Source organism: Candida margitis (genome assembly GCF_024628925.1).
Source record: "Candida margitis strain CBS 14175 chromosome Unknown scaffold23, whole genome shotgun sequence".
Lineage (NCBI taxonomy): Eukaryota > Fungi > Ascomycota > Pichiomycetes > Serinales > Debaryomycetaceae > Lodderomyces > Lodderomyces margitis.
In genome coordinates this window covers 26,075-53,750 of record NW_026261783.1, presented here as the reverse complement: position 1 = coordinate 53,750, position 27,676 = coordinate 26,075, and the positions used below count along the sequence as shown (strand labels likewise).

Genomic DNA, 27,676 nt, shown 5'->3' with positions numbered 1-27,676 from the left:
CCAATACAAAGTCAGCTGCTCTATGCCACCTGTATCATACTGGGTCACGATGATTTTGCAAATGTTTCCTTTACTTCTAATTTATTTTTGATGTCGGGGCTCGTTAATATCAGCGTTTGGTTATCGTTTGAATTATCGAAGCTGTCAGAACTCATCGTTTTTGCAACTCCATTAGGCTTTTGGCTCTCATATTCAGTAGTGTCTCTCTCCTTAATAGATTGTGTAGCTACAGGCTGCACATCTTCAGTTTGAGGCATCTTGACCAACACTGGATTAGATTCTCCAATTGAAGGTTCCACTTTTACTTCCTGTTGTGTGGCGCTTGACGGCAACCCACTAGTAAGTTCTTTTCCTCCATTAGCATTTGAAGTAGGCTCAAGTTCACCCGATTCGGGCAGACCTCCTTTTTGCAGAATTGGACTGGATGCGTTGTTGTGGCATCCATTTTGAATACTAGCTTCATGACTATTACTTTTAGGCGCGTAAAAAATAAAGCTTAAGTGTCTATCACTCTTGTCATCCACTGCTACGTTTTCAGAAATAGCTGGGGTTGAATTAAGCTTCTCAATACCATCCAGTTCTATTGCAGATTGCCCGTTGGCGACATGTTCAACAATTGGCACACCCTCACCAATACTACCTCTGTCAAGAACATCATTTGCCTCTGATTCAGCTTCTGGTTCGGTCTCATCACCGGATGCAGCTAAAGCAAGCTGAGTATCCTTTTGTTTCGCTTTTTCCACGATTATCTTTGCTTGCGTCTGTCTTGCATTTTGCAACACTTGCAAGAGCATGCCATCAATGTACAATCCACACCCATAAAACTTTCGTAATACAAAATTTAACTTTTCAAAACGAACTCTATCATCCTGCTCATTAAAGATTTCATCAAAATTGAAACGATCACGGTAGTTTTTTAAAAATTCAACCAAGTCTTCCATAGCCGTTGTTTCGTTGAGAGGGACAGCTTTTAACTTTCGACCACTATTGTAAATGTCTATGACTTGATTTAAGGTTAGTTTAGAAGATAGATAGTCATCCTTATCCTGGTTCAGACTTAATAATAAGCAAACTGGGCATTTGTATACGTCGTCTTTAGGATTACTAATATCTTTAACACATTGCACATGATACCACTCTTTGCATTCTTCGCATTCAACCATAGTTCCATGCTCGTACTCGCGACAAATACAATAATATTTTGGATCAGTCTCAGCTTCTCGGTGACTAAGGAAGGTTGAAGATTCTTCAAATTTGTCATCATTAGATAAACTGTATTCGGATTTGTATAGAAGCCATTCAAGTTTCTCAACAAGTCTGACATTAAGAGTGAATTTTGGATTCAATCTATCATCTGTGACTAAACTGGTCATTGTTGTGAGGATTTTGACTCTGCTGAATTTCAGCCACTGCATCTCTGTCCATGTCTCTGCTATCTTCAATGCTTCTTGAATACCACTTGTTTCAAACTTCAACCCACTGTCAATGATCCCATTATACAACTGCTTCATTTCATGATATGTCAGCTTGTCTAGTTTCTCCTTCTCCTTAAATAGACTGATTAATTTCATGTTTGCATGAAGTTTGGACAATGCAGCGTAATTGTCGCTCGATAGAAACAACTTGTCCTGAGTAAAACTGTCAACTATCGTCTTCAACTTTTCAAGATCCAAGTCATGTACGTAAGTGTACTGCATAAAGTTTTTAACATCATTGTTGAACAAAATACTTTGATTCAAAATCTTTTCAATCAGTTTAATATACTCAAGATCACCTTCTGCCAAAAGTTCCAAACCCCTGTTGTAGAAATCTTTTAAATCGTCAATTGAAAAAACTTCCTGTCTGTCAGCAAAAGGATCAACGCCCTTTTCAATCAAGTTATAGGTCTTAATCCATTTCAATCGATCTCTTATTCTAATAATAAAGTCCAACGACGGGATATCCAAGCCAAAACTTTCACCAAGACTGATCAAGTCATCAAATTCTTGAAGAGTCCTATTCTTTTTGGCAATTAGCGATCGACTGGCCTTGTCAAAATTTTCGATTTCGGTCTGGAGTTCTAGAATTTGGTCAATTTCGGGACAGGTGAAATTTAGCTTTGAAACTTTTTCAACAATAGTCAACAACTCATCAAGGGTGAAGGCACGCTCATGCAGCACTGAATCTTGCCCATTTCTAATCCGCTGCTGGTGCTTGAGAGACAAAATGTTTTGACAATCTTCGATAAACTGAGTTGCACTTGACGTAAAGAACCTCAAGTTATCTAAATACTCACGGAAAAGACTCAATCGCTTAGAATCATACGGCTGATCACCAGCAGCTGATGTCGACAAAATTGACGAATTTATTTTGTCACCCTCATTGAGAAGTAGCTTAAACTGTTTCAATGTTACTTCAGTATCCTGCGCCATCATTGTTTCATAATTTTTCACCCATAATTCAAAATCCACTGAGTATTCACTCAATATTCTGTGGAAACTCTTTAATTTATCATCAGAATAGAATAACTGAAGTTCCGCTTGAAACTCATCCAAGAAATTGGGTGAGGCAGAATACTTCAACAAGGCTTCCATTGATATTAACATTGAATGTTTTGTGTTATTATCAGTAATCAAAACACGCGAAGGGAAAATGGCGCCATGGTTACCATCAGAAATTATATCTGATAATGAGTCCTCGGTTACACTAGTTTCTTTAACTTTTAACTTTCGTATCTTGTCTCGCAATTCTATCTCTTTATCATACAACGTCTCATAAAGTTTTGCGGCTTTTGCAAAAACATCCGAGTTAAGGGATATATATCCACCGTTATCGTAAATTGTTGCTATTGTAACAAGAAGTTTGAATACCAGAAAGTTGGGTAATATACCCTGGCTTGATACCCATTTTTCTCCCTCTAATGCATAATCCAACCACATACTAGATGCGAAGTTTGTCTCTTCTGTGAAATTAAAGCCATAAGATTGGCCTGATGAGTAAGTCTTTGGGAATTTAACGACAAATTCTCCGGGATTTTGTATAGTTGTAGTGTAGGAAATGTTGTGTTTTTCAAGTAATTCAGGCGTGATCCTGAAGTCTTGGTTATACTTGAAACCTTCTTGTTGTGATAACCCAACGAATTTCCCGTTCTTGTGGTTTAGCTTGATATCGGGCCTTGCATTCACTACATTTTCCAAAGATTTGATTATCACGTCTGTTTCAATTTCGTCATCGTTTGATTTAAGCATAGCTGCACATAATTTTTCTATATCAACGGGCTCATGTTGATTAACCGTGCATCTCAACGTTACATCATGATTTGCATCACTGATTAACTGCTCAAACTTTTCAAATTCAGATTCTGGTATGAAATACCATCGTTTCGGGGAACCAAAGAAATGATAATTAATCAATTGCGTAAAGTGGTCCTCACAAGTCCAATTTTCAGTACTAAATGTCATTCCTACGTTTATCCTGGTCTCTGTCAACTCACGGTTTCCAATATCCAACTCATTCAAAGTTCCTAGTATAGCATTAGGAAGGGTTGAGAAATTGTGAAGGTTCCAAGGGTATAATGCCGACTCTATCGACCTATCTATAGTGCTGGGCTTATTATATTCCCACGGATTTTGATGTGTATATCCATGTGGTGTCGTATTGGGGTTTTTTGCATTCACCGCCAGCTTTGCGTGCGACAAGGTCAACTGGTGATTGTTGAGGGCATTCTTAAAATTTGCCAAATCATCTCCAATCCTCACAAATCCTGATCCATGGATGGAGCTCGGCAAGTCTTTACCCATTTCAAGCTCAATTCCATTAGCAAACACCAGTTCAATATCTTGGTTTCTGATGTATTTCCAGTATAGACTTTCAAGGTCTTCAAAATTTATACAGTCCCGTTGGCCAGACGTGGCACGGAATAGATGCTTATTTTGTTGAATGATGTGTTCTTGAAACTTTATATCCTTTTCCATGAATTGTCTCAAAGTGTAGGAGGATGCAATTTTGGGTACCTCAGTTAAAGATGACCCATCCTGATGCCCCTGAATATATGTCAAACTCGCTTCAAGTAAAGCTTGAGGTGTTATGAATGAATTAACAATGTCTATAGATTTCTTGTTTTTCTTCTTGTCATTATGTTTAATAACATAAGTGTTTGGCTGCTTTATGTCTATTAGATGGGGAGAATTTGCCAAATATCCTTTTGCAACTTTTGTCCTAAATTGACGTTTAAATTGTTTTGCTGATCCAATTACAAGGGGAGCATAATACCGACTGTCCTCTTTCAACTTCTTTTCTGACATATCCACTGGTTGTAAATTTCGCTTACCACCGGGAAGCAATGTTTCTACGGCCAGCTCCTCCTTCACCGAATCCATACTTCGATTAGCAACGTACAACTCATAAGGATATAAAATCTTCTGATAAGAAGCCTTCAATGAGCTACTTAAGCTTGTCATTATTTTACCCTTATAGCCCAACTCTCGCCCAATCTGGGCCCAAAGCTTTTTATTTATAACTTCAATGAAACCGCCACGGATAATCACAGACTGGTATAGTTTATACAAATCCAAGGGCCGTTTATCAATCATTGGCAATTTATTGAGGTGAAACTGTAAACTACTTGTACCATTTTTCTCCTTGGCCCTTTTTGTCTCAGCGTCCTCATAGTAATGGTGTTGGTCGCTTTGGTGGAAATCACGCAAATCACGGTGAAACTTTAATCTCACTAAAAGTTCATCATTCCGTGGATTGTTTAACAACTTATCGGTGTGAAACCAAAACAAGTCAGAATTGACTTGATTGGCCGTTTGGAATAATGCTTGATCCCTTGCAGGGAGTTTGATCTTTACAGCACCATATTTTCTCCCTATCTCCAGAAGACTATCAATCAATGATATAGGATCCTTTGCTAGCTCTTCGTTGAGATGCAAGAATGGGATTTCATTGGATTCCTCACGATTTGGTGGAACAATAAAGAATTTGTTCGGTATCAGGTCATAGTTTATGGGAGGCGAGGCCTTTGACTTTTGTTGAGATATATTAAACGGGCTATAGTTGAAGTTCGAAATCTGACCATTGAACAATATTTGGCGATGCTCGTCATCACTAACTTCAAGATGCTTTAGGTCCGGTAAAGCTGATGTGTCAAAGAATCTGGATGATTTGGGAAAGGTTGAAGTTTGACTGGGAAGGGTCGTGGTGAGGGGTTTATGAAGATTATGGGGAAGATTTGAATTCGCACTTTCTTCTGAATACAACGTCATGACTATTTACAGGTTCATGTAGTCAGGTCGAATAAGTGACTATCCTGAAGGGGAATTGTTGTAGTGAAGTGTTTAATTTGTGGGATTTTAGTAAAGGAAGAAAAAAAAAATCTTGGGATTTTTCAATATTTGGTCAACACTTACTATGGGAGTAGAAGCTAATTGTACTGACAATAGATAACAAGGGAAGTGAGCACAAGATGAATTTGTTTATTACACACAAGTCGTATCTCAGGTTTGCATCATAGACTTATGGTGCTCAAAGCTGATTTGTGTAGGATATAAGTGTAGCAAACAGATAGTTTCAGTAGTAGTCCATAGTTTGATCTTGTTGTGGAAACCTTCAGACTAAACACAGTCAACTATCATCATGGGACTTTACCATTTGCTTAAGCTGGAAATAACAGAATCATTTGCGCAACAGAAAGAGTAATAAAAGAAGGAGAAAAGTATTATGTAAAACGTCTACATCAAGCTTGGTGAATCAATAGTACAACGGGATATCTCGGTTAAAATTTTTTATACAAACTTCATTAAGTTTATAACAAAGCGGCAGCAATAGCTACCAAACCAGCAGCAACACCAGCAGCGTTCTTAGCACCAGCACCTTCGTATGAAGTAACATTTTGGTAAACAGTAGAGGTGGTGTCGATTTCAAGTGGAGCAGTTTTAACTGGGGCTGCTACAGTAGAAGTGGTGTCGATTTCAAGTGGAGCAGTTTTAACTGGGGCTGCTACAGTAGGTGCAACGGTTTCAGCTGGAGCGGCTTTAGACTCAACGACTGCAGGTTGAGATTCAACTGGGGCAACTTTGGTAGGAGCAGCAGCAACACACTCATCACAGACAGTCTTAGTGATGGTGATTTCGTTAGTAGTATAAGAAGTTGAGATGACACATTCTTCAGTAATTGTAACAGTCATTGCTTCAGTGACTTCGATTTCTTTGGCTGAACAGATATCAGGCTGATCACAAACTGTGAGAGTAATGGTTGTTGGCTCTGGGCAGTAAGTGGTGTAACCGGTAACAGTGAGATCAACAGTGACAACAGTACCATTCTGGTAAGCAGCGGCTGAAGCATAAGCAGACAAGCTGGCAACGGTGGCTAATGAAGTGAATTGCATTGTGTTAGGGATTTAACGAAAGTAAAAAAGTTGGAGTTATAACGACGTGAACAAATGTGGTTGGCTAGAAGAAAAACAAAGGAAGAAAGAGAAATAGTTTAAGCCAATAGTAAGAAGTGGGATCCGGTAAACTTATATAGGCGACAGAAAGCTGTTTTAGTTGCAAAACAAATTTGGTGTGTACTATGCGTTTGTACTGCATACAAACAGGAATACATATCAAACGATTTCTTTTAAAGGCTTGGTGTTTTTTCATTTTTAATTTTTTATTTTTTGCGCACATTCCACAAAACTAATGTACGATTACGTAAGCCATGCAAATGTCCCAATTGGGGAGCCCAGATGCCCAATCGGGATAGTTACTTGATTAAAGTGGCATTCTAGCAAATTTGCACGCCAGCAAGGTAAGAAAATAAAGTTTTACCAAGCTCTTATAGCGAGAGGGAGCAACATATGAATTAGGAAGTTGAATCGTCAAATCAGGACTGTTCGACGCATCCAAGAAACTTTAGAAGTTGCAAAGAAACTGTAAACATTGAATCAGTAACACTTCAGAAAGGAAGTATTGTGATCTTCTGACATTAGTCGCTCTTTAAATTGGAAAAAGACGGTTTCATACAAATACGGATCATGAGACAACAATCCCTATTGTCTTTAACATACGATGTATTCGTTGTTTTACAATTCATTTTTGGGTGTTAGGCGGCGGCGCATATGCAACTCATTTGTAACAAAACAATAGGGGGAATAAGCGAGAAATACGGACGATTCGATGAAAAAGCGAATAAAAATAAAATAAAATAAAAGCCAACACTTTAGTGCACAAAATCATACTCTTTTGAAACCAACTTGAGGAGTATGAAATTTAGAGTTGCATTCTATAATGAGAAATGAAAAGTCAATTCAGAAGATAAAGCTACAGAATTTCCTTTTCTTTTTAAAAAAAAGGTCAAAACCGGGCAAAAATTTATCCCATCTCACGTGTCTTTGCGGCAAGGAAAGCATACTATGCACCACAACTGCACATCGCTTTGCATATCATGCGCCTTCTGTAAAGAAAAGGAATTTACACTTGACCTGACTATCGACCATACCCCTACCGGAATGTTTTACATTGCCGCGTAACTTCTGGGTTTTAACTAAAGCACTCCTTAGATACATAATGCAAGGCCCTTCAACGAGGTCTAGAAACTCCCCTGACAGAGCTCTAGAGAAATTTTTCCATACTCTACACCGTGCATAGTGAACTCTGTTTACCTTGATACGTTTTAGGGCTGTGCTTTTTGAAAAATCATAAAATCAAATCTTTAAGAAAATTGTTGGTTTGTTTTGATGTTGGTTTGTTTTGATGTTGGTTTGTTTTGATGTTGTTTTGAATGTTTTATTTTCTGGGCACTAGAGGGATAGTATTGTCTTTGTTTTGAGAAATCGCATTGCACTTGCAATAGAGAGCAGATGCTTTACTTTACACCAAAAAGACAGAAACATTGAAACTTACTTTTATGATAATTGATTGTAACTTATTTATGAAAACTGAAAGCGTCCGCAATATAGTCTTTATTTTATGCAGCACTTCTAAACCAAAATAAAATAAGACGAATGGTGGTCTTCTTTATTAATCTCTAATAGCCCAATGAATAATCACCTTGGATCCAAGAATTGAGCATTGATAAGGAGTCCTTTGGTTGATCGAATGGAACCATGTGACCCGCATCGTATATTCTCAAAAAGGTGAAATGCTTGTAGTTTTTGACTTCACCAGCTGGCTTGCGCTTTGACTGCAAGGCGGGTGAACTATTGATACCAGATATAGCTTTAGCCGGAACCCATGGCTTCAAAGGTTGATTGGCAAATGCTTCACCATGTTTATAATCTAATTTGTTAACCCAGGCATAATTTCCTAACCAGTTACAGATATAGTCCTTGTCACCAGCGTAAATCAAGACAGGTATTTGATGATCCAATAACTCTGCCACGTACTGCTGAAATGGCTTAAATTCGTCACCATCCAAGAGGAAATTCCTAAATACCGTATCATCGCAAGAAGTAAAAATGTCAATATTGGATGCTCCAACGGCTTGTTTCACATAATCCAAATTCAAGTAGTCGTCAATGTAATTCATCTCAAGATAACAGTTACCCCCTTCCTCTTCACAAGATTTTCTAATGTCATATGGATTTAAGCCTGTCTCGATGTAAGGTTGCAAAAGCTTAAGGTCACAATAGTATTGAGCAGGAACACAGGAAAATGCATTTTGAAACTTATAACACAATTTGGCCAAACTTGCACACTTTGGGTAATCGCGCTCCATCTGGTCACACTGCTCCTCAGTCAAAACAGGTTTGTAACCACCTTGGCCGCATGCCATTGGCCCGTATTCTCCTGCTTGCACCAATGGATCTGTAATTCCATTACCGATCAAAACTGATTCTAATTCAAATGACCTGTCAGCATTGTTGATTATTTCACTTGCAAACCTTGGGATATAGTGTCCAGCGTAAGACTCACCAGCAATGTGGAACTTATTTTTGGTGAATTGGGGAAATTTTTGGAAAAATAATTCTAAAAATACATAGACATCCTTGGCTGCAGTCTCGGTGTTCCTCACTTCATCACCACCGGAGTACGAGTAACCAACACCTACTGGCTGATCCAAGAAAATGACTGAAGCGTTGGAGTTCCACGAGTATGGATTGTAAACAGGTTGTAACGTTGAATTGATCGAAGAAGGTCCTAGTTCAAAGAATAACCCTGTAGCACTACTGCACCCGGGTCCTCCATTCAACCACAAAACAATTGGGTCATTCTTGGGGTCATTTCTACTTTCAAAGAACCAAAAGAAGTAATGGTGATCGATACTCTCCACGTCAATATACCCAGTGTACTGTTTGACAGTATCAAGACCCAAGATCTCTGGGTTGGTGTTTTTGATTCTCAAAGAATAATCACTGAACTTGTCGTTGGACAAGGTTTCAAATTGCTCCGATTCAGTTTGCTCGAGCTTTAATTTTCTCATTGGCGACGTCAATTTCTGTTGATATTGTTTTACCAATTTGGAAATTTTGGAGGGCGATAATCTAGTCCGCATATGATTCCAAGCAGATACCAACTCCTTTGGTGCATGATCCATTTGATTGAAAACAGCATCCAATTCAGCATCAGCTAATATTGGGTGTTGCTCGTTTTCATTGCCTAATACAACTTGGTCGCTCTTATCTCCAAAAAAGCTACCAAAGAGCGCTTGTGTAGTTGAGGCGACAGTTAGCACTTGCAATAATGTTGTTGTTTTCATCCTAAACAGAAATAGCTTTGCAGTTGAGACAAAATTGGTATAATGTTCAATTGAAGGTTTGCTATGGAGCAGAAGGAAAATTGGCAAACTGCCTTTTTGGTAATTTGGGGTTATCGATTAAGTGGCGCGGAAAAAAAAAGAAAAAAACAGCCAGCTCGTGAGAAGCTTCGAAAGAGCGGAATTGTTACCTAAACGAGCAGATAAGCGGGTTTGACAAAGCTATACAAATTTATTTCCCTTGATGTGGTTTGTATACAAACCCAATCTCTAGATATCAGCAACACTGAACTAAACGTGATTGCCAATGCAAGCCAGTTAAATACTGATGGTACTAACTGACCGTATGGTGGAGTCTTCCCTAGTGGTTATTTACCAAAGGACACTACCTTTGACATGAAAATAAATTTTCTTCTTTTCTTTGGTTCAATCTTTTCTGTTGTTGTAAACAAAGTCCTTAATATTGTCAATAGCTAATCCAACCACCAAATGCCCTCACTTGTCCCAGTCACTGCAAACTCTAGGACCATTATCCCTTTGAATGGGCCCACCTCTGATGTGCCTCAAATTGGATTCGCCAGTTATCAGAGTATAGGGTCCAACTATGGTTTGTATGGAAGTTATAACCAGCCGCAGACCATTGGCAGCAATCACCGAGGTATCAACGAGAGGCTGAGAATAATAATGGCATTAAAATCGGGGATACCTTCGGAGGTTGATTGGGCATTGATGAGCTTAGCAAGAAACTCCATCCAGCCGTACTTGCAATTTGAAGAGGAGACATTTATAGCCCATGAGTTGATCAAGTATTTGTTCAGACCATTCCAGCTAATACATGACAAAAAGTATGAATTGGTAGATCAGAGCATGATTACTCACAGCTTGGACGCACTATTGACTTTGCGGAACTCTGTCCAAGACTTGAGTAACCAACAATGGTTGTCTCAAATTCCTAGTTTTAAGAAACAAGTGATTGACATTTTGAAAATCTTGTCAGGTTGGTTCTTCCAAGCGGGAAAACAAATCAAGGAATTAGTCAATTTTGAGGACCAGTTTTCCGAGGCTTTGACATATATAATCGACTTGTTGGAACCTTTGACGTGCTACTACATAAACAACACCAAGAATGATGTACTCTTTAATACGTTATTCCCAATACTACTTGCGACAGCTGATAAAAATTTGTTCATAAACACCTTGAAATGCATTTCCCACTTACTTATTACGTGGCACAAGAATGCCAAAGGCTCTGATGAAGAAGACGATGGCGTTGACAACGAGGATCAAACTTTGGACCCAAATGATGATGATGATACCAAAGTCACTAATAATTGTGTTGATGCTATAACAGACCAGCAGTTGGAGCACATAGTCAATACTTTACTAGTCGGTGATAATGACTTGAACAATACAGTTTTGGACTTTTTAAAGATGTACCTTTTCTCGGAAGCTTTGCATAATGATTATCCCAATTCAGTTAAAGACTCGCAAATATTAAGATTAAAGAACTTGTTACAATTATCTACTACAAAGGCCAACTACGAAACTTTGATTAAACAGCTCCCTCTATTGCTCGTTTCAAACCTTGCATTAACAGAGCCCATGGAACCGCAGCCTGTCCCAAACACGTTTCTCACAAGACGTACCCAACACTCGAATGCCCCGATAGCTGCGCCAGAACTAACCAAAGATTTGTACAGGATTATGCTTCAATTCCCAGAACCAGCAAGAGCAACCACATGGTTGCATTGTTGTTATGAGCCAACAACAGGCGAGGAAGTTGAAGTGACACAGATTTCGATTTGGAAGTCTTATGAAACTCAGTTTCAAGAAATCTGGAAACTTGATGGAAGAGACCGCAATCCCAATTTACATCCATTATTGCCTGCTGTAGACTTTATCAAAAATGTTACCAAGGCATTTCCCAATGCAGAGGCAAAAGTATTGAGTGTCCACACAGAAGGAGAAGAACAACCAAAGAAGAAGTTTATCATCCAAGGAATCCAACCTAGGCAATTCCCTGTTAATATAGAGACTGGAAACTACGAAGCATTGAAGTCATATGCAGAGATCTCCCAGCATGAAGGTTCAACTTCGGTACCAATTGGCCATTTTGATTCGAGGGGATTTGAAAACTTTGTCACTTCTCAAATGGAAGTTTACCTAAGTGAGGACAACAAAGTATCCCAATCACAATTGAGCTCAATCAACGAGTCAAGTCGAGATATTTTGGAGTATGTCATTCAAGAAGTTTTGGAAAAGGAACATGACCATGATCATGTAGCGTCCAACCTTTTTCGATTACACAATAGCTATTGGCTACCAGATTTGGTTTATGCCAACCCATCTTTAGTTGAGACCGGAATAGTCAACGGCAAATGGCTAAAGTATCTTTTATAGATGTATGTACAATTTAAAAATGTATTTCTATTAGCATTGTATTAAAGCATCCATTTGCTCCAAACGAGGAACAGCTTATATGGCGTGAGAGAAGGGGAGTGAAGGAAAAAAAAATTAAATTTGAAAATGGAACAAACGAAAAGGCCTACACATTTTCCTTACAACCAAAGCATCCCACAAAATTCTAAAACATGGCTGGTAAAAATCAACTTCCATTTCACGTACGTGCTACTGATGTAGTTCACAGGTTAACAGTTCTAGGGTTAGCTGGATTCTGTATTATAGGTGGAGGATCGATAGTCTTTAACATTTGGGCAAATTCCGATTTTGCTCCTTGGAACAAAAAGAAGTTGAAATTCGAGGAAGAACAGTACCACCAGTCGAGGGAAGGTAATGACTCGACTGAATAATATATTCAAGGAACATGAACTGTTGGTAGCTTTTGGAGGAGTATTTAAAGTTTTACATGTATATAGGGATTACAAATTTATTTGAGGTATTTTGATTACAATATTGTTCGCTATTAAGTTCTAATTCTCTTTCCTACTTCTAAGCCATCATCGGTATCCATTTTCCTCTTTCGTATAAGGTCATCTCTGGCTTCTTCATCATCGCCATCCTCCCCTTCACTCTTTTTCTTCTTTCTCTTTAGGGGTTCCTTAGCATGACTAAGACGTAGTACGTTTCTCAAATACTTGTAATTATCCTCGTTGAACTCATCAAACTCAGACTTGTTTATAGGGTTTATTATCACCAAATCATAGTCAAAGGTAAACTCTTTGTTACATACGGGACAATGAGCCTCGATCTGATCTGAAGCTTCAACAGTCTTTAAGGACCTTTTCAACTCTTTTAACAACTTGTATGACATCACACAGCCACAAGGTCGCAAATATGAATATGATGTTTTATCGTCCAACTCTTTCGTTATGGGGCATTGGAAGTGAGCTATGTCATTGATGATATCCCAGGTAATTTTCACCGTTCGCAAATCTTTCAATGACTTTAAATGTTGAAACTGTAACTGGATATTTAGTTTATTTAGCTTGCATTCTAGCAAGTACTGTAAAATCTTTTCCTTGATGTATAGCTTGCCTTTGAAGTCACCTACTACAGGGTTGTTTTTGTATAAGGGAAGGCCTGAAAAAGCGCAACTCTGTAACAAGATTTGCTCCTTATTTTCTCCTTTGTCTTCTGCAAATTCTGTAAATGTGGATTTGGAGTTATGTAGTGATAATATATCCTGCCTTTTGGCAATTGTGCCACCATCATTACCCATTTTGATGTTTTATGGTGATTGATGATCAGTAGATGCTGTTGGAAAGCAAATTATGCTACTGATTAGAAAAAAACAAAAAAGAAATCAAAAAAAAAAAAATCAAAAACGTCTAAACACATCAGAAAGGAACCCAATTTTAACCATTGTACTCCATCCCATCCATTAATTAAACATGTCGCAGCCTCAAAAGATAGACCTAAACTCACTTCCGCCACAACAGTTGGTGGAGCTTCGTAAAAACATTGATCAGGAAATTAACCATTTCACGCAATCCTTGCAAGCTTTGCAAACAGCGCAGTTAAAATTGAAAGATTGTATAACGAGTATTAACAATCTAGAGAAATCCAAAGCCGACGAAATGTTGATACCATTGTCAAGCTCATTATATATACCTGGTAAAGCGGTTACTAAGCAAGATTATTTGGTGGACATTGGTACAGGGTACTATGTTGAAAAAAAGGCAGAAGATGCTAAAAAGGTGTACGATACAAAGATAAAAAAGCTTGACGACGATGCAAAGAAATTAAAAGATATACTAGTTCAAAAGAATGAGTTGTTAAATGGTCTCAATTTGATTTTGAGAAGAAAAGTGATCGAAATGGAAAAGGAACAAGAAACCAAAGCCTAAACGAGGGCAAGATAGTATTCTCCGGCATCAGCCCTTTGCTACTCCTTGTAAGTTTTGTTCAATACGAATGGCTCCAGAAATACTTGTTTCAAATTGTGTCGTTTCACAGCACCCATGCCAGGTATATTTCCCATCATTTCATTGTCATGTTTACTGCATTGCAACACCATCTCCTTGACCGATTTATAATTAGCCAATAGATTAGAAACGTCGGTTTTGTTGACTGATTTGATTCCTGTAAATGCCTCAACTACGCTTGAATTGTAGTCTGTTCCTTTGAAACCTCGTATACTTTGTTTTGCTTGGTGTGGAGCGTTATCGAAATGCTTACCCAATGCAATGTAATTACCTGCTTCTTCAAAAGACCAAGCTAGCACCAATGACAAATCGTGCTTGATGCAAAAGTCCGATAATTTGCGCAACACTTCTTGATGTGAATCAATATCAACCACTACCAATAGGACGCGTAGATTATTATCTTTCCGATTCTCAACTATACTGGACCCTTTATTCAACTTCTTTAACCTTGTCCAAATGTATTCCGGCCTCAACTTGTGATATTTTAGTGACAAGAAAAGGATTTGGAAAGTGGGACTTATGTAGTAATCAGATAAAATACTTCCATCAAAAACCCAGGGAGTTGTTTTCATCATGGACTCACTCAATAGAGGGTTCTTCTCTTGTGATTTATGCACAAGTATGTCGGACAATCCACCTGACCTTGGTTGCTGAGGTTGTCTCCCAGATCGTATTTGGTTACCAGCTTTGGCAGATGTGGAGGGTTGTGATGAGGTGGACTGGTGTCTCGATTGCTGAGGAGCTGGAGATACTGGTTTTGCAGTAGGTTTCTCTAATGTTGCCTTTTGGGTTTCTAAAACTTGTCTTGCGGTAGTGATGGTGCTCAGGACTGGTGCAGCTGATGAACTAGCAGTGGGGGTGTGGTCAGGTGCTGGCTGCGGTGGCGGTTGGGGTTTCTTTTGTATGGTAATGTCATTGTCAGCTAAATCTCCACCATATTCATCTCTCATGCGCTTGACACCCGCTAGAATACTAGCAAACGAAGAAGAGTCAATATCAGTTGAGTCTTTGCCGTTGCTATGATCATTAGAGTCTGACATCGCGTGAGGGCTGGAGTTCTCTGTTGTACGATGATGGAAGATTGATTTTTCTGATTATCGCAAGTTCTCGCTTTTGTGTTGTCTCGTTTGTTGGTGTTTTTTTGCATTTACATGTACTTCCTCCTTTTCCTCAATGAGAGTAAAGGAGGAAGACTAAGTTCAGAGCACCATAAATCCTGGAAGTGGATGTTTAGTTTACAGATTTTGAAAAAGTGAAGCTGAAATATGAATTCTAAGTACTAGAAGGAGCTCGACATTAAAAAATTCTAATAAAATGTACACCAAATTTGCATTCAACTTCAAAGAAACGGATAAATTGAAAATGAGCTCTCTAAAAGAAACAACAACTTTAGATAAGCTTTGTCAACTACGAAGAAAATGGGTTGGGTCCTATTTCTAATGTCAGATAAAAATCGCGAAGGAGTATAAGCTGCGCCGATACCGCTCCGGAATTTTTCTCCTCTATATAAACATGAACTTTCCTACTGCCCAGTGCAACTAACTTTATACAGAAAAAAACACGTAAATTAACTACTAAAGAGTCCCTGATATGTCAACGTATGCCGAAACAAGTTTCAACTCTCAGCAGTACGATAATTCAAGACCTAACTACCCCGAACCATTCTACTGCGAGTTAATTAACTACCACAAGGTGAAAGGAGATACGCAACTTGCAGTCGATATCGGTTGTGGTTCAGGGTTTGTAGCTTTCAAGTTATTAGAATACTTTGACCATGTGATTGGGACCGACCCATCATCTACAATGATTTCACAATGTCAAACAAACATTCCAAAACTTCCAGAAAACAAGACAATTGAATTTACAATTGGGTCAGCAGAATTGCAACCCTCAGGGATCTTGCCTGCTTCAGTTGATTTAATTACCGGTGCCGAGTGCTGTCATTGGGTTGATCATGCAAAATTTTACACAGAATCGGCCAGAATTTTAAAACGGAATGGTACTTTAGCGTATTGGTTTTACAAAGATCCAGTTTTTGTGGGGTACCCCCAAGCAAATGAAATTTACGAAAACTATACTTACAACTCTTCCAGAGAGGTGAATCCCGATGATGAATTTGAAAGATATATGGGTCCATATTATCAACAACCGGGCCACGATTACTTGCGCTCGTTATTAAAAGAAAAATCGCCTCCGAGTGATTTGTTTTACGATATAGTAAGACATGAATACGTATCAGAGCGTGATGGATCACCTCACAATGATGAAGATGCTTATGTTACCAAAACACCGTTATTCATTCGTAAAGTCATTGATATGACGTGGTTTTTAAATTATGTCAAAAGTTGGAGTGCTTACCATACTTGGATGAAAGAGCACGGTGACAAATATGACATTGCCGAGATATTTGTTGACGAGTTGAAGAAGGAAATGGGATGGAAAGACGATACAAAGGTTGAGGTAATTTGGGATACTGTGTATACTTTTGCTAGAAAGAAATAGACAAGCTCAGGTTCAGCCGCTCGATTTAGATGGAAGGATGATGCAAACAGGTTTAATTAGCTGGATAATTTTGTGTTGTTCTTATGTCTAGGTCCCACCTTATCTCTCGAGTATATTTTGCAAATTTTCTACTGATGTGACTAAAAGCTGCAAAATGACAATTAAGTAATACACCAAATTTTGAAGAAGTTGGTCATGGGAAAAGATAGCGTGATGTACTTTTCTAAAGGCTCTTAGTTGAACACGATGTAAACTACCATCGACTTACTGGATTTTCACCCAGATATTGATCTGCTATGGCTGTAAAAGTAACTGTGGTAACACTCTTTTTTTGACCAAATAAGAATTCGTGAATTACAAATGAGAATACATTATATGCAGGTGCATATACTTTATTTTGGTATTTTACTAAACCATTACAAACTCTTTTGTGTCATTTAGTTTTCTTTTTTTTTTGATACATCTACTCATTTTAGTAATCTATTACTATTACCAAAAGGATATATACAACTACTATGACATTGATTACAAGATGAGAGTAGGAGCATCATTCAACAGGGACATTTTTTTTTTTTTTAGTCACATATTACTCAGTGGAAAGTCTTTCACCAAATCAATAACTGAAATTTAATAACCCGCATTCTTATATATTCTCCAAAATTCTACCTGGATTAGCAATTACACATTTGAAATCTGGCAGAAGGATTACAAACACACGCATTCTCAAAGTTGTATACTATAGTACCAAGAGATAGATTAAAGCAACTAGACCCTCGATTTCCACAAGTATAAATACATGTACTTTCTCCCCCACTCAATTGCATTTTCAAGTTTTCTAATCACAACAGTTTTATTCTACTTTCCCAGTATCATATCATCAAGCGATACAAAAACTATACAACAACTAATTAACAACAATAGCACTATAGACTTAAACATGGCCGCCAGAACAGTTTCAAAGATTGTCACAGCAAGACAACAAGCCGAAGGTGTTGGAGCTACAGTTCGTAGATCCATTGGTATCATCAACCAGAGAAATTTCAATCCATTTTTAATGTTTGATCACTTTTCAAGCTCCGGCACCAATGGTTTCCCTGAACATCCACATAGGGGACAAGAAACAATTACATTGATATTGCATGGTGCTATGGCCCACGAGGATTTCACAGGATCCAAGGGTATTCTATATGCTGGTGATTTGCAATTTATGACCGCTGGTAAAGGTGTAGTTCATTCCGAAATGCCAGTGCCTAATGAGGATGGTTCTCCTACTGTTGGATTACAATTGTGGGTGGATTTACCAAATGCTTTGAAAGATGCTAAACCAAGATATAGAGATTTAAGAGAATGGGAGATTCCTGAGGTTAAAGCTGACAATGGAAAGGTTACAGTTAAGGTTATTAGCGGTAAAAGTTATGGTGTTGAGTCTATCAAAGATTTGGCATACACACCAATCAACTACTACTACTACAAGGTTAGAGCTGGTGGAGAATTTAAACAGGAATTACAGAAAGGATTCAATTACTTCCTATACGTCTTGAAAGGTAATCATTTGGTTTTAAACGATGATACTAAAGTTGATGAGTTTCAAAATGTATTTTTCAACGGGGAAGGTGATCACATTAGTGGAAAGAACACCGCTAATTCCGATACAGATGAAAATGAACTAGAGTTCATCTTGGTTGGTGGTAAGAAATTGGACCAGGAAGTTGTTCAATATGGTCCATTTGTTCTCAGTTGTAAAGAAGATGTGCAAAAGGCAATTCTTGACTATCAGTTTGCTCAAAATGGGTTTGAAAATATCAAGACTTGGAAAACTTTGATAAGTAATGGAGTCACTCCTGAAATGATTGAAGGTCCGTTGGAAGGTAATCTCGAGGCTAGAGAAAAGAAGAGGGCGGCATATTTGGAACACAAGAAACAGATCGAAACTGAAACAGGACCCACTCCTGCAAAGGATGAACTTTAAATGAGTCCTTTTCATTTCTAAGTGATTGTTTCTTCTTTTTATATAGGGTATATATTTAATAAATTCATTTATTCATTCGTGAACAGTCTTTTGAATGTAGTATTTGGACTTCTACAACTGCAATCATGCTGTGACGCGTGTTAGGCAAAAAAAAAGAAAAAATTAAAAACAAAAATAAAACCAAGGAGCAAAAATCAATTACTACACCAGCATATCCTCCATGCCCAGTCAGAGTCCCATGACGATGGAAGCACCCATTTCAGATGTGGAATACTTGGCTAATGAAGTAATCCTCAATTCTAAGGCAGTTTCTTACCACAAGTTTTCACGTCAATTAAATATCCCAATATCAAAAGCTAAAAAGACATTATACGAATATTACACCAAGAACAGAGAACAGGTATCAGCATCGTTTGTTATTACTGGGGTGAATAAAGATGGCATTAAAGCTGTAAAATTTTCCGAAAATGAAGAGAAGCTTAAACATGACATGGAAAAGTTTGAAAGTATCTCAACTATTCATGTGTTTTGCGTAATGAAGAAAGATTTGAATATCACCAAAAACGAAATTGCTTTGGAAGAATCAAAGGTTAAAAGTCTGCTAAGTCAAATCAAAGAGTATGAAAGGAATGGGATTATAATTGGACCTAAATTTGATACAGTATCACTTCAAAATGTATCTGAAACATCTCCAGCACAACCAAGTGCCTCCCCACCAATACGAAAACCAGAGGAAAAGAGGCAGCAGCAGGTAAAGAGCTCCGGTTTATCATCTTCCTATGTTTCGAGAAAACAACAGAGCCAACAATCCAAACCGGCATACACTTCACGCAAATCGGAGCCTGTCGCTATTAGTAAAAGGTCAATGACCGAGCCGGCTGCGCCTTCTTATCAATACAAATCACGTAAGCTAGAGCAGAAGCAGCCGAAGGAAAGAATTATTATGGGCAATTTGCATAAAGAGCAAGAGGGTGATGATGTTAATGATGATGACTTGGAACCTAAACGTGAACAACGGCCTCCACCAACGACCGACTTGGAGAAAATTTTTGATGGAGATGACACTTTTCAATTCAGTGATGAAGACGATGTGGCTGCTAATGGTGTTTCTGTTAACGACAATGAGGCTACATATGCAAAGCCAGAAGAATCTAATGAGGTGAGTAATCAGTCACAAGCGGAAGAAGAATCGAAGAAGGAGGAGGAAGCTCAAGTGGAACCAGCCACAGACGAACCAGAGGAGCAGCTATTTGTTGAAGATGAGGAACAGGAAGACGCTGTAGGAGATGATATGGAAACAGTTAAAGAAGTGGATGAAGACGGATATACGGTGACCAAACGTAAGCCCAAATCCGTTACCAAACCAACGAGAAAACCAGCTGCTGGCAAACGCACTACTCCACCATCCACTTCATCCAAGGCTAAGAAGTCCACACATGATGGTAACAAAAAGAAAACACAGACTTCGTTAATGAGCTTTTTTGGAAAGAAATAGGGAGCTCTTAGTGGTTGACTCAGTTGTGTATTGTTATGAATGTAATGTTGGCTCGCTTGGTAAGATATATCGTAGAGCTTGCAAAATCTCTTTTCTGCAAGATTGGTCGACCCTAATCTTCTTAGATAGGCCAGGAGATGCTGAGCAATATGTACCAGATGTGTAGTTACAAGACGGACAAAGGTTCTGCCTACTTGTGGTCCAAAATGCTGTATTGCCAGCGGATACTCCAACTCAGCAGAATATCCGCACCCCGTCTGCATCTCCAATCACTTTCCATTACAAACCAGTTTAAAATTAAACAGTATTACTGAAAATAAAAATACGGGGTAAAGGTAAATGTTGGCAGTTTGTCCTTTTGCATATGTTTCCTTTCATGGCAAAAATGCATATCCATAATGAGTAAGTATGCCAAGAGTTGAACCAAATTGTCTCACACAAAAACAAAATTAATAAAAAAAAAATGCAGAATTAAAATAGAAACCTACGACTAACAAACAATCCCCAAAATGCAAAATGTACTACTGACAATAAGTAAAAGAGCATGATATGTTTCGATTTATTCTATTTTGAGTGTTGTTGTTTTGTATTGATATGTGTAACGATATAGTTCCTAGTACGAACACTTGGCGCTAACAAAGTGGGCTAGGTTTTATCTCGTCGTGAAATATTTCACCGTTGATCAAATTTCGGCAAGGTGACTATTTTAGCCCCTGTCTCAAAACTCACATTTTAAGGTTCTACCCTTTTTGAGAGCACTGAAAGTTTAAAAAGCCCTTGGCACATATGGGTTTGGGCTTAGGTCTCGTATCATTCAGGCTTAATGTCGATCGCGCTCCCCGTCAAACTTGAGCTTAGCAAGAGAAGCCACGAGTCATCGGCCCGTCTCAGTCGTGGCTTTCCCGACATAAAGCCCTCTATTCCTTTGGTTCCCTCCGTTTAAGTGGTGGCTTTACACTGTAGAGCCTTCTCATCGTCATTTCCATCGCTCAATTAGGAAACCGAAAATAGAAAATGCGTCTTGCGTAACATTACACAAAGATAGAAAGCACCCACTCATCAATAGTAAATTGAATTGTGTTGCAAAAAAACTAAATGACATACATTTCCCCATTAGGAAATAACTCAACCATAAATGATTATTAAGCTATACCCATTTGTAGTAATATTATACAAAATCCACTCGTAAAAAAAGGGCATATTCAAAACACTATTTTTCTATTTTTCTAACCAAACCTCGCTTCCTCTTTTGTCAATGGGTCTTGCTATTGTTTTCTCGAGACAATCTGCGTAAATTCTCGAGGGACTTTTCTATTATTGTCAAAACATATAAATGGGTGCTAAATTGTCCATATAGTTCGAATTGTTTCTTTTTTCTATTTTCCTTTTTCTTTTTCACACCTCCTGGTTTTTTTCATCTTTGTCAACTATTTAGGTTTTTCACTTTAATACGTTTTAATTACCTACTCCATCCCAACTGTCTTTTTCAATCGTTCACTAGTCAATTTACTCGCATCCATTCGTTATGAAAGTTACAGCTTCTACTATGGCCACTGTTTTGGCCGCATCTGCATCTGCATCTGCTGCTTCAATCGACCAACAACAACAACAACCAAACTTGGTTGCTAGACAAGATGTTGAAAGAGCATTGAGCTCATTGCCAGGACACTTCGCCGCTGATAAAAGAGATGGTGAGCCAGATTTGTCTGCTTTAGTAGCACATATCGACAACTATAGAACCAAAAGAGACGCAATTGATATGGAGATCATCAAGAGAGACTATGCTATTGTGACTGATGTTTTGACTGCTATCAACCAATCTCAATTGGCACCAAAGATTTTGGAATACTTTGTTACTAACCAAAACCTTGAACCAATTGTTGTCAATGTATTGATCGCCGTTATGAAGAGTGGGTTGATTTCATTACAATCAGTTTTGGATGCTTTGGTTTCATCCAATTTGGCCGTTAATGTTATCAATGATTTGATCAGTGACTGTTCATTGTATTCTGAACTTTTCAATGCTGCTGCTCAAGTTATTAGCAACTTGGCTGAAAAAGTTGAAGAAAAGATTTCACAAGGAGTTACATCATTGATTACTAGAGATATCAATGACAGCAGTCTTGACGCCTTTGTTGCTAACATGGACAAGAGAGATCTTAATGATGTTGTTGACAACTTGTTGGACTCCTTATACAAGTCAGGATTGGCCACATCTGTTGTTAAAGATGTCTTGACCAACTCGGCTTATATTCCATTCGCTACCGATTTGATTAAGCAAATGTTGGCTAACAACTTGATTGATATTGGATCTATTATTGATGCATTGAAAGAGTCTGGTTTGATTACTCAATTGTTTCAAAACTTCCTCAACTGGGGAACTTTACAGACCGTTGCTGAAACTGCTTTTGCTGCCTTGGCTGGTGAATGTAGTGGTTCATCAAGTGGAAGCTCTGGCACATCAACACCATCCACTGGTGGTAGCAAGACCACTGGTAACGGTAGTGGCTCAGTCACTTCCAATGTTGGTAGTGCAGATCCATGCAAGAAGAGAAGAAGAGTTAGAAGAAGAAGAAGATCAAACTATTAAGATAGCGGAGATGATTAAAGTTTAAGATCATGCGGTGAAGTGTCACCCATCGATGATACCTGAAATTAAAAAAGAAACTTTTAATACCACACATGAGATAGTTTTGGAGAGAGTACAACTACTGATAATTACCCAACTGAAATCAGTGTTGATGAAAACAACAAACCAAAGCCAAACAAAATTTTACACACACCCAATTTCAATTCATTTCTTCGTTATCCTATATACTTTTCAGTATTTTCAACTTAAATTTTTACTAATGTCTTTTCTAACTGCACACAGCGTTTGCACGGTGCTGTGATACTTTTGCTTTTGACCTTTTTTTATATATATCGGTATAGCTTTTCATATTACATGATAACAGAATGAGAAATCAAAAGTAAAGTTTTTTGTCAAAAGGAATAGTGTAGAGCTGGACTCGTGTAGCAATAGAGTTGTTCTTGAGTGGTTATGTTGTTTAAAGACAAGGTAGTGTGAATTTCCCTCGGCTGTCAATGGTTAAAAATGAATTATATATCTTGAAATGAGCTGTAGAAGCTTAATTAAATATCGTGAGACCAAGTAAATAAACACCGTTGAAAGACTCTTGCCCACCTTACCTTACTTTTATAAGTTAGACATGTGACAAGAAATCATGTGCCTTCCTTTTAGTGTCGTTTATTTTGACTTTGAAAGTACAAAATCAAAAGTATGTTGTTGGCTGTTGGTGGTTGGTGGTTGTCATTTGTTGTTGTAAGTATCACAAAATCAAAAAAGAAATTTAAAAGAAATTGTTTTGTTTTTAATGTTCATAAACCCAAAACGAGTTCAATTGTAAACAACCACCTCAAGAGACAAAAATAACAAACAATCAATAACAACTGCAACCAAAATCCACAAAGACAACACAACTAACATAGTCTCAGACACTACATCACTACCTGGTTACTTCTTGTGCTTATTCTTGATTCATATCCTACCTCAGACCATGAGGTGGTTTTCGTTTAAAGCAGGGAACAGGGCAACTAACCGAAACGATTGGGCCTCAATTTAGTCCCAACTGTAGCCGTATAAAAGTGCGTAGTGTGAATATATAAAGCTAGTTACTGGCTAAAGAATGGGAAGTGTATTTCAGAATAGAATTTTGGGTAAGCAACTAGTATGTGAGCCGATTGAGAGTTGGTTTTCGTTTTGCAAACGCGTTTATGTCAAATTCGTTCTTCTTACATAAGCGCCTTGTATAGAAAAACAGTGGATTGGAAAAAACCTAACTGTAAATGGACAGATCCACCTCCTAGCACCAATTGTATCTACCAATTATCATCTACTTGAACGAGTAAACCACATACCACAACCTCTCTAAACCATTGTTTCAAGTGTTACGCTATTTGTAATACTAACCAACTCTTAAAATGGGAAGAATCTAAGCAAAACAAAAATTAAAAAAACAAAAAATTTTTTTTTTTTCTTTTTCTTCTATTTTTCTCTCGTTTATTGTTGAAAGGAATTTAATTACAACATATAGTCAGATCTACCAACAGCATCCCTATCAAGAGGCCACTATATCCCTGTGCTTAAAGATCATCATCCATCAGCCACATCATCTGTGCTTTAACAGAAATTTTCCCTCATACCCACTTCAACCCCATTTTATCACGATTCGCTCCTTTAATACCTCACAACAAGATTAGTTAGATCAACATCTACCAACTAATATTCATTCGTTACTTTACAACACGTTAGCCACCTCCTACAGTGCAATTAATCCAACTGAGCTGAACAATTATCCCGTTTCAGATCCTATTTAATTCTTTAATTTCTTTTTTGATATCCCATTACTTCTTTGCTCCGTTGCCATGAAAAAATTGGACAGTCAGGACGCTGTCAAGGATCACCATGACAATGGCAAGGTGAAACAGAGTGAACGCCATTCTTCGGAAGAGCAACCTTGTACAGAACTTCTGTCGCAGCCACAACAGTCACAGCAAACAATGAGACCAAGCGAGAGCCATGGCACCATCGAACCATCAAATTCTTCCTCAATGCAAACGTTTGACGATGTCTACTCGCCGAATCAACAAAAGACTGCATCAACATCTGCTTCCGACCATAAACTAGCGCCTGAATTCACCTCGCCGACCAAATCGTTAAAGAGTTTCTTTTTCAAAAATAGACTTTCATCCTATTCCATTGACAGTATAAGCGAAGAACCAGAATTAGAACCTCACGTCGTTAAAGAACAGAAACCTTCAACAGCTCAAGCTGGAACCCACGACTTAACTCCAACCAAGTCTCCAAATCGACTTTTAAATTTCAACCTTCGACCAAAGTTTATTCGCTCGAAGTCATCGGGAATGTCTGATGTCAGTGCTAACACACCCACTCCTTCCAAGTACACTACTTCTAATCGAAAGAGGGTAACGGTAGACGACTTTGCTGATACAGAATCCGACGAATCTGGTACAAGCAGTGTACAAGACCCCGAAGGAGGCTCCGAAGACGTTGAGTTGCCAGGTTTGCCCAATGACACATTTGATGAATCAATAAATTCTGTTTTGCAAGAGTATCATAATAGGGATTCAGATACTAGAACTCGAAGTATGTTTGTTGAGTCTGACCTTAGACCAAAAAGCGGAGAGTTGTCCTTGCATGAGAGTGAGCAGTTAAAGTCTGACATCATACGGCAAGGTTCGGTAAAATCAATTGGAGCAAAATCAGCACAGAGCGTCGATCGCTTACCTAGCGACAAAGGTCAGCTTTATATTGATGCTAAAGCGTCACAGGAGCAATTCAAACGGGGAAACGTCAAGGTGGACCAACAGTCACCAACAATTTTCAAGAGAGTGTCAGCCCCATCAGATGAGAGCAGTCCCAAAACACCCAGATCGGATAGAGATAGTTCAGGTAGTGTTGTACTGCTACGATTCAAAGTGCACAGTGATCAGATTGAACCGGTCAAGACCAAAGCTAAGCATATGAGCACAGCTACAACCACCTCCAATGCCGAAACAAATAGATCGTCATTAAGAGCGTCTGTAATGTTTAGTGATGACAGCGAGATTGAAGAACTGGGAAAACACAAGTATCCTGATCCTACAGTCACTCCGTTGGCTACTCCACGAGTGAATTATTCCGACAACAGGCACAGTTCTTCAACAGAATACACCAATAGAAGTTCCCTTAATGATAGTGCAATAGCAGGTCTGTTGCAAAATACATCATCAAGTAGTGGGCGCCACCAATCTCCACATTTGCCGCCATCGGTACTCCGACAGTCACAAGCGTCTGATAGTATTTCGCTTGGAGGCGACGAGTATCATTTCGATGAGGAAACGCTTGCTAATAAGACCAATGTGCTCAATATCAGCAATACACACACGTTTGATGAAACCATGTTGAAAAGTGAAGACACAAAACACTCAAGCGTCACTCGTTCATCCATGTCATCTGGCGAATTGTTGCGTAACTTGGTTGGTAGTTCATACGATCAAACGAGAAGTAGTGACAATTCTGATTCAGTTCCGCGTCCATTGAGCCAGTATAGAGAAGGAGGATCCAGACCTGGATCCATGTTGGGAAATACTTGGACGAAACCAACTCTGAATGTGCCTGGGAGACTTTCAGATCCATCCACAGAGAATATTTATCCAAACTTACCCCCAAAACAACGACTTCCAAGAATTGATAGTAGTCATACTGTCAATAATATGACAGCAGAGCTTGATGCTACCAACGAATTGCCAATTATGTTGTACAAGATACAAAACAAGGATTATGATGAGTCGAAAAACCGGTGGTCGGTATATGAGAATCGAAATAGTCAAAATACTCAAAATGAGTCGCGTGGTCGCATAGAGGCTACCCAGCTGACTCGATCGGACTCGGACTCAAATAGTCCTGTTGCCAATGAACCCTTTGTACCTAAACCTCAGGAATCGCATGATGGTTCTATAGCTGGGTCAAGTGGAGTTGGCACGAGATCTGCGGCAAGAGTATCTAATGCTTCTTTGACTCTAAGTCAAGGTCAATCTTTAGGGGATAGGGAATTCGGCAATCATCAAGATTTATCGCATGATATCCCAAAATCACCATCACAGCAAGAACAAACAGATGTACCAGAGGACGCGCATTTTCGAAATGAGTCTTTAGTGTTGTCGCAACCAAAGCGCAATTTATTCGTCAGTGACCAACAACCATCATCAAATATGATTGATTCGGAAAAACACGTCAATGATTATACCTACAAGTCACCTAGAGATCAAACATATATCCCACGTCAGCAGCAGAAACAAGAAGGAGAGTACGACTCCTCCTATCATTTCCTATCTTACAGTTGGCTACAGTTTGCGTTGCTTATGCTCGTTGGATTGGTTGCACCGCCAATTTACTTTCTCACCACTATTGGGTTATTTGATGGCAAAGATCGTCACCATTCTTATTATGGCGGAATGACGGGGTATAAAGTGAATGATTCAAATCAAGGTATCTATGTGAAAAAGTTTAGTAAACTGCAAAAGATTGCTAGTTTTATAATTGGATTGATTTGGATCTTGATTGTATTAGCGATGATTGGAGTCGGCTTAGGTGTCGGGTTGACAAGGGGGAAGTGATATAGTGTTTATAATTATAGATAGACAATGGAGATAATATATCTACATGCCCATTAATAAAATGAGTGTAGAATGAAAAGAACTGCTAGTTCGTAAGTAACCGCTGTGCCAACGATTGTGAATGTTTTTCTTTATGTTAAATGTCACGCGGGTACCGGATGTAGTAGAATCGTTTTTTGTGTTTTACTTTGCGGTTAACAAAGTTTGATTGTTATACGCACTTCCTATTGTTCTTTGAAGTGTTCGGATGACCTTTTACAGCAAAGAACATTAAGGAAGAACTCGTAAATTATTTACATAAACAGATGAAGGAATAGAAGTCTGCTACATGTCTGAGTAAGCTTTGAAACCACAAGACTCTAGATCCAAAAGACGCTGTCTTTTGTCTTGGGCTTTAGCGATACTATATTTTTCTTAGCTTTGATTGATGATTCTCTGGTTTTCAAAAAAGAGGCAGTACTAGGTGTTTAGGTTCTATCTAGCTGTGGT

The 27,676-nt window shown here is 38.5% G+C and overlaps 13 protein-coding genes across 13 annotated transcripts; 8 read left to right on the top strand and 5 right to left on the bottom strand. All coding sequences in view use genetic code 12, as the record gives it.

Annotated features, from left to right (window-relative positions):
• Positions 1–44: 44 nt before the first annotated feature.
• On the bottom strand, positions 45–5,246 carry CANMA_001798 (uncharacterized protein; the record flags this gene model as incomplete). Its single annotated transcript, XM_051813803.1, has 1 exon — positions 45–5,246. The coding sequence occupies one exon, from the start codon at positions 5,244–5,246 to the stop codon at positions 45–47; it is 5,202 nt and encodes a 1,733-aa protein (XP_051672557.1).
• A 539-nt stretch (positions 5,247–5,785) lies between these two features.
• Positions 5,786–6,367, bottom strand: PGA26 (Pga26p; the record flags this gene model as incomplete). Its single annotated transcript, XM_051813800.1, has 1 exon — positions 5,786–6,367. The coding sequence occupies one exon, from the start codon at positions 6,365–6,367 to the stop codon at positions 5,786–5,788; it is 582 nt and encodes a 193-aa protein (XP_051672556.1).
• A 1,622-nt stretch (positions 6,368–7,989) lies between these two features.
• PRC3 (carboxypeptidase C) lies at positions 7,990–9,660 on the bottom strand (the record flags this gene model as incomplete). The annotated part of the gene is made up of 1 exon (XM_051813799.1): positions 7,990–9,660. One exon carries the CDS (start codon positions 9,658–9,660, stop codon positions 7,990–7,992), a length of 1,671 nt encoding a protein of 556 aa, XP_051672555.1.
• Positions 9,661–10,146: 486 nt separating this feature from the next.
• Positions 10,147–12,057, top strand: CANMA_001795 (uncharacterized protein; the record flags this gene model as incomplete). The annotated part of the gene is made up of 1 exon (XM_051813798.1): positions 10,147–12,057. The coding sequence occupies one exon, from the start codon at positions 10,147–10,149 to the stop codon at positions 12,055–12,057; it is 1,911 nt and encodes a 636-aa protein (XP_051672554.1).
• Positions 12,058–12,248: 191 nt separating this feature from the next.
• CANMA_001794 (uncharacterized protein) lies at positions 12,249–12,467 on the top strand (the record flags this gene model as incomplete). The annotated part of the gene is made up of 1 exon (XM_051813797.1): positions 12,249–12,467. One exon carries the CDS (start codon positions 12,249–12,251, stop codon positions 12,465–12,467), a length of 219 nt encoding a protein of 72 aa, XP_051672553.1.
• Positions 12,468–12,580: 113 nt separating this feature from the next.
• On the bottom strand, positions 12,581–13,336 carry CANMA_001793 (uncharacterized protein; the record flags this gene model as incomplete). The annotated part of the gene is made up of 1 exon (XM_051813796.1): positions 12,581–13,336. One exon carries the CDS (start codon positions 13,334–13,336, stop codon positions 12,581–12,583), a length of 756 nt encoding a protein of 251 aa, XP_051672552.1.
• Positions 13,337–13,508: 172 nt separating this feature from the next.
• On the top strand, positions 13,509–13,964 carry GIM5 (Gim5p; the record flags this gene model as incomplete). The annotated part of the gene is made up of 1 exon (XM_051813795.1): positions 13,509–13,964. One exon carries the CDS (start codon positions 13,509–13,511, stop codon positions 13,962–13,964), a length of 456 nt encoding a protein of 151 aa, XP_051672551.1.
• A 38-nt stretch (positions 13,965–14,002) lies between these two features.
• On the bottom strand, positions 14,003–15,082 carry RAD10 (Rad10p; the record flags this gene model as incomplete). Its single annotated transcript, XM_051813794.1, has 1 exon — positions 14,003–15,082. The coding sequence occupies one exon, from the start codon at positions 15,080–15,082 to the stop codon at positions 14,003–14,005; it is 1,080 nt and encodes a 359-aa protein (XP_051672550.1).
• A 550-nt stretch (positions 15,083–15,632) lies between these two features.
• Positions 15,633–16,544, top strand: CANMA_001790 (uncharacterized protein; the record flags this gene model as incomplete). The annotated part of the gene is made up of 1 exon (XM_051813793.1): positions 15,633–16,544. The coding sequence occupies one exon, from the start codon at positions 15,633–15,635 to the stop codon at positions 16,542–16,544; it is 912 nt and encodes a 303-aa protein (XP_051672549.1).
• Positions 16,545–17,481: 937 nt separating this feature from the next.
• On the top strand, positions 17,482–18,513 carry PRN1 (Prn1p; the record flags this gene model as incomplete). The annotated part of the gene is made up of 1 exon (XM_051813792.1): positions 17,482–18,513. One exon carries the CDS (start codon positions 17,482–17,484, stop codon positions 18,511–18,513), a length of 1,032 nt encoding a protein of 343 aa, XP_051672548.1.
• Positions 18,514–18,733: 220 nt separating this feature from the next.
• Positions 18,734–20,008, top strand: POL32 (DNA polymerase delta subunit; the record flags this gene model as incomplete). The annotated part of the gene is made up of 1 exon (XM_051813791.1): positions 18,734–20,008. The coding sequence occupies one exon, from the start codon at positions 18,734–18,736 to the stop codon at positions 20,006–20,008; it is 1,275 nt and encodes a 424-aa protein (XP_051672547.1).
• A 1,525-nt stretch (positions 20,009–21,533) lies between these two features.
• On the top strand, positions 21,534–22,598 carry CANMA_001787 (uncharacterized protein; the record flags this gene model as incomplete). The annotated part of the gene is made up of 1 exon (XM_051813789.1): positions 21,534–22,598. One exon carries the CDS (start codon positions 21,534–21,536, stop codon positions 22,596–22,598), a length of 1,065 nt encoding a protein of 354 aa, XP_051672546.1.
• Positions 22,599–24,433: 1,835 nt separating this feature from the next.
• CANMA_001786 (uncharacterized protein) lies at positions 24,434–27,187 on the top strand (the record flags this gene model as incomplete). The annotated part of the gene is made up of 1 exon (XM_051813788.1): positions 24,434–27,187. One exon carries the CDS (start codon positions 24,434–24,436, stop codon positions 27,185–27,187), a length of 2,754 nt encoding a protein of 917 aa, XP_051672545.1.
• Positions 27,188–27,676: the final 489 nt, after the last annotated feature.